At 28.4% G+C, this 1,201-nt stretch overlaps 1 protein-coding gene across 1 annotated transcript in view; it reads right to left on the reverse strand.

The window, feature by feature from the left end:
* The window catches only part of LOC107614356 (probable glutathione S-transferase), a 1,738-nt gene extending 832 nt beyond the window's left edge, over positions 1-906 (reverse strand). Inside the window, exon 1 of the mRNA XM_016316567.2 lies at positions 505-906. Coding sequence (XP_016172053.1) covers positions 505-843 — 339 coding nt within the window. The 5' untranslated portion in view covers positions 844-906. The remainder of the gene's footprint in view (positions 1-504) is intronic.

Below are 1,201 nucleotides of genomic sequence, written 5' to 3' on the forward strand. Positions count from 1 at the left end.
ATTGTAATAGTATATATAAAAAAAAAAAGATTGGCTCAAAATATTGCCTAATATTAATAGAACGTATTCATTGCTTAACATTTCTTTATTTTAACATAGATTTTGTAGCTTCACATATTAATTCAAAACATGAATGTTATGTATGCGTAAAAGAAAGCGGTTTTGCTAGGTATACAATGATTTTTGTAAATAATGTGAATAATGGGTTTTAGAATTGACCCAATAAAGTAAAAAAATACTCCACCTCCAAATTATGTCATAAACCTTAATATTAGAATAATCATCTGCACACCTAGTGAATTGAATATCCAGTCATTATTAACTGTAAATGAGTAAATCGAATAAAAAAAATAACCATCCAATTAAAAATAATGAACATAATCATCTGCATACCTATTAAATTGAACATTCAACATATCTATTATTCACATTATTTACTATTCTCATTGTCTATTTATAATTTTCCAAAAGAAAGTGTGAAGAACTAATGAGTCATCAATTTACCTTCTGATCTACAAAATCAGCCCAGAATCTGGCTTGCGCTTTGTCATAGGGATCAAAAGGAAGCAACATTGGAGCATTATTATTGTTGTTGTTCCAAACCATATCAATATACTCAACAATTATGAGGGACTCACATATTGGTCTCCCATTATGTATAAGAACTGGGATTTTCTTTTGAACTGGATTCATTTCTAAGAGCAAGGAGCTCTTGTTGATAAGATCTTCCTCCTTGTACTCATACTTGATTTCTTTCTCTTCCAATGCTATTCTTGCTCTCATGCCAAACATGCTGAACCCTGAGCCCAACAAAACAACATTATTGTTGCTATTGTCCCCCATTGTAAGAAGACTCAACAAGGGAAGTGAGATAGGGATGTAGCAATGCAAGAGGACAAAGCCTATATAAACCGTTAGATATTTTTGTGAGTTCTTAACTTGGACATAGGATAAGTATGAAAAAAGGTCAACAAGGGCGGCAACCAGATAGAAAACTAGACTATAGGGTAAAATATTATTTTGGTATTTGAGTTACGAAAAATGGTATGATAATTATATTCAACTATGTTATTTGTACATAAAAAAATTAATAATTAAATTAGTTATTTATATAATATATATATTAAAATACATAATAAATATTAAAAATAAATTAAATATACATAAATATATAATAATTAATTTTGTGACTAATTTTTAG

This window comes from Arachis ipaensis, chromosome B08 (assembly GCF_000816755.2).
Source record: "Arachis ipaensis cultivar K30076 chromosome B08, Araip1.1, whole genome shotgun sequence".
Lineage (NCBI taxonomy): Eukaryota > Viridiplantae > Streptophyta > Magnoliopsida > Fabales > Fabaceae > Arachis > Arachis ipaensis.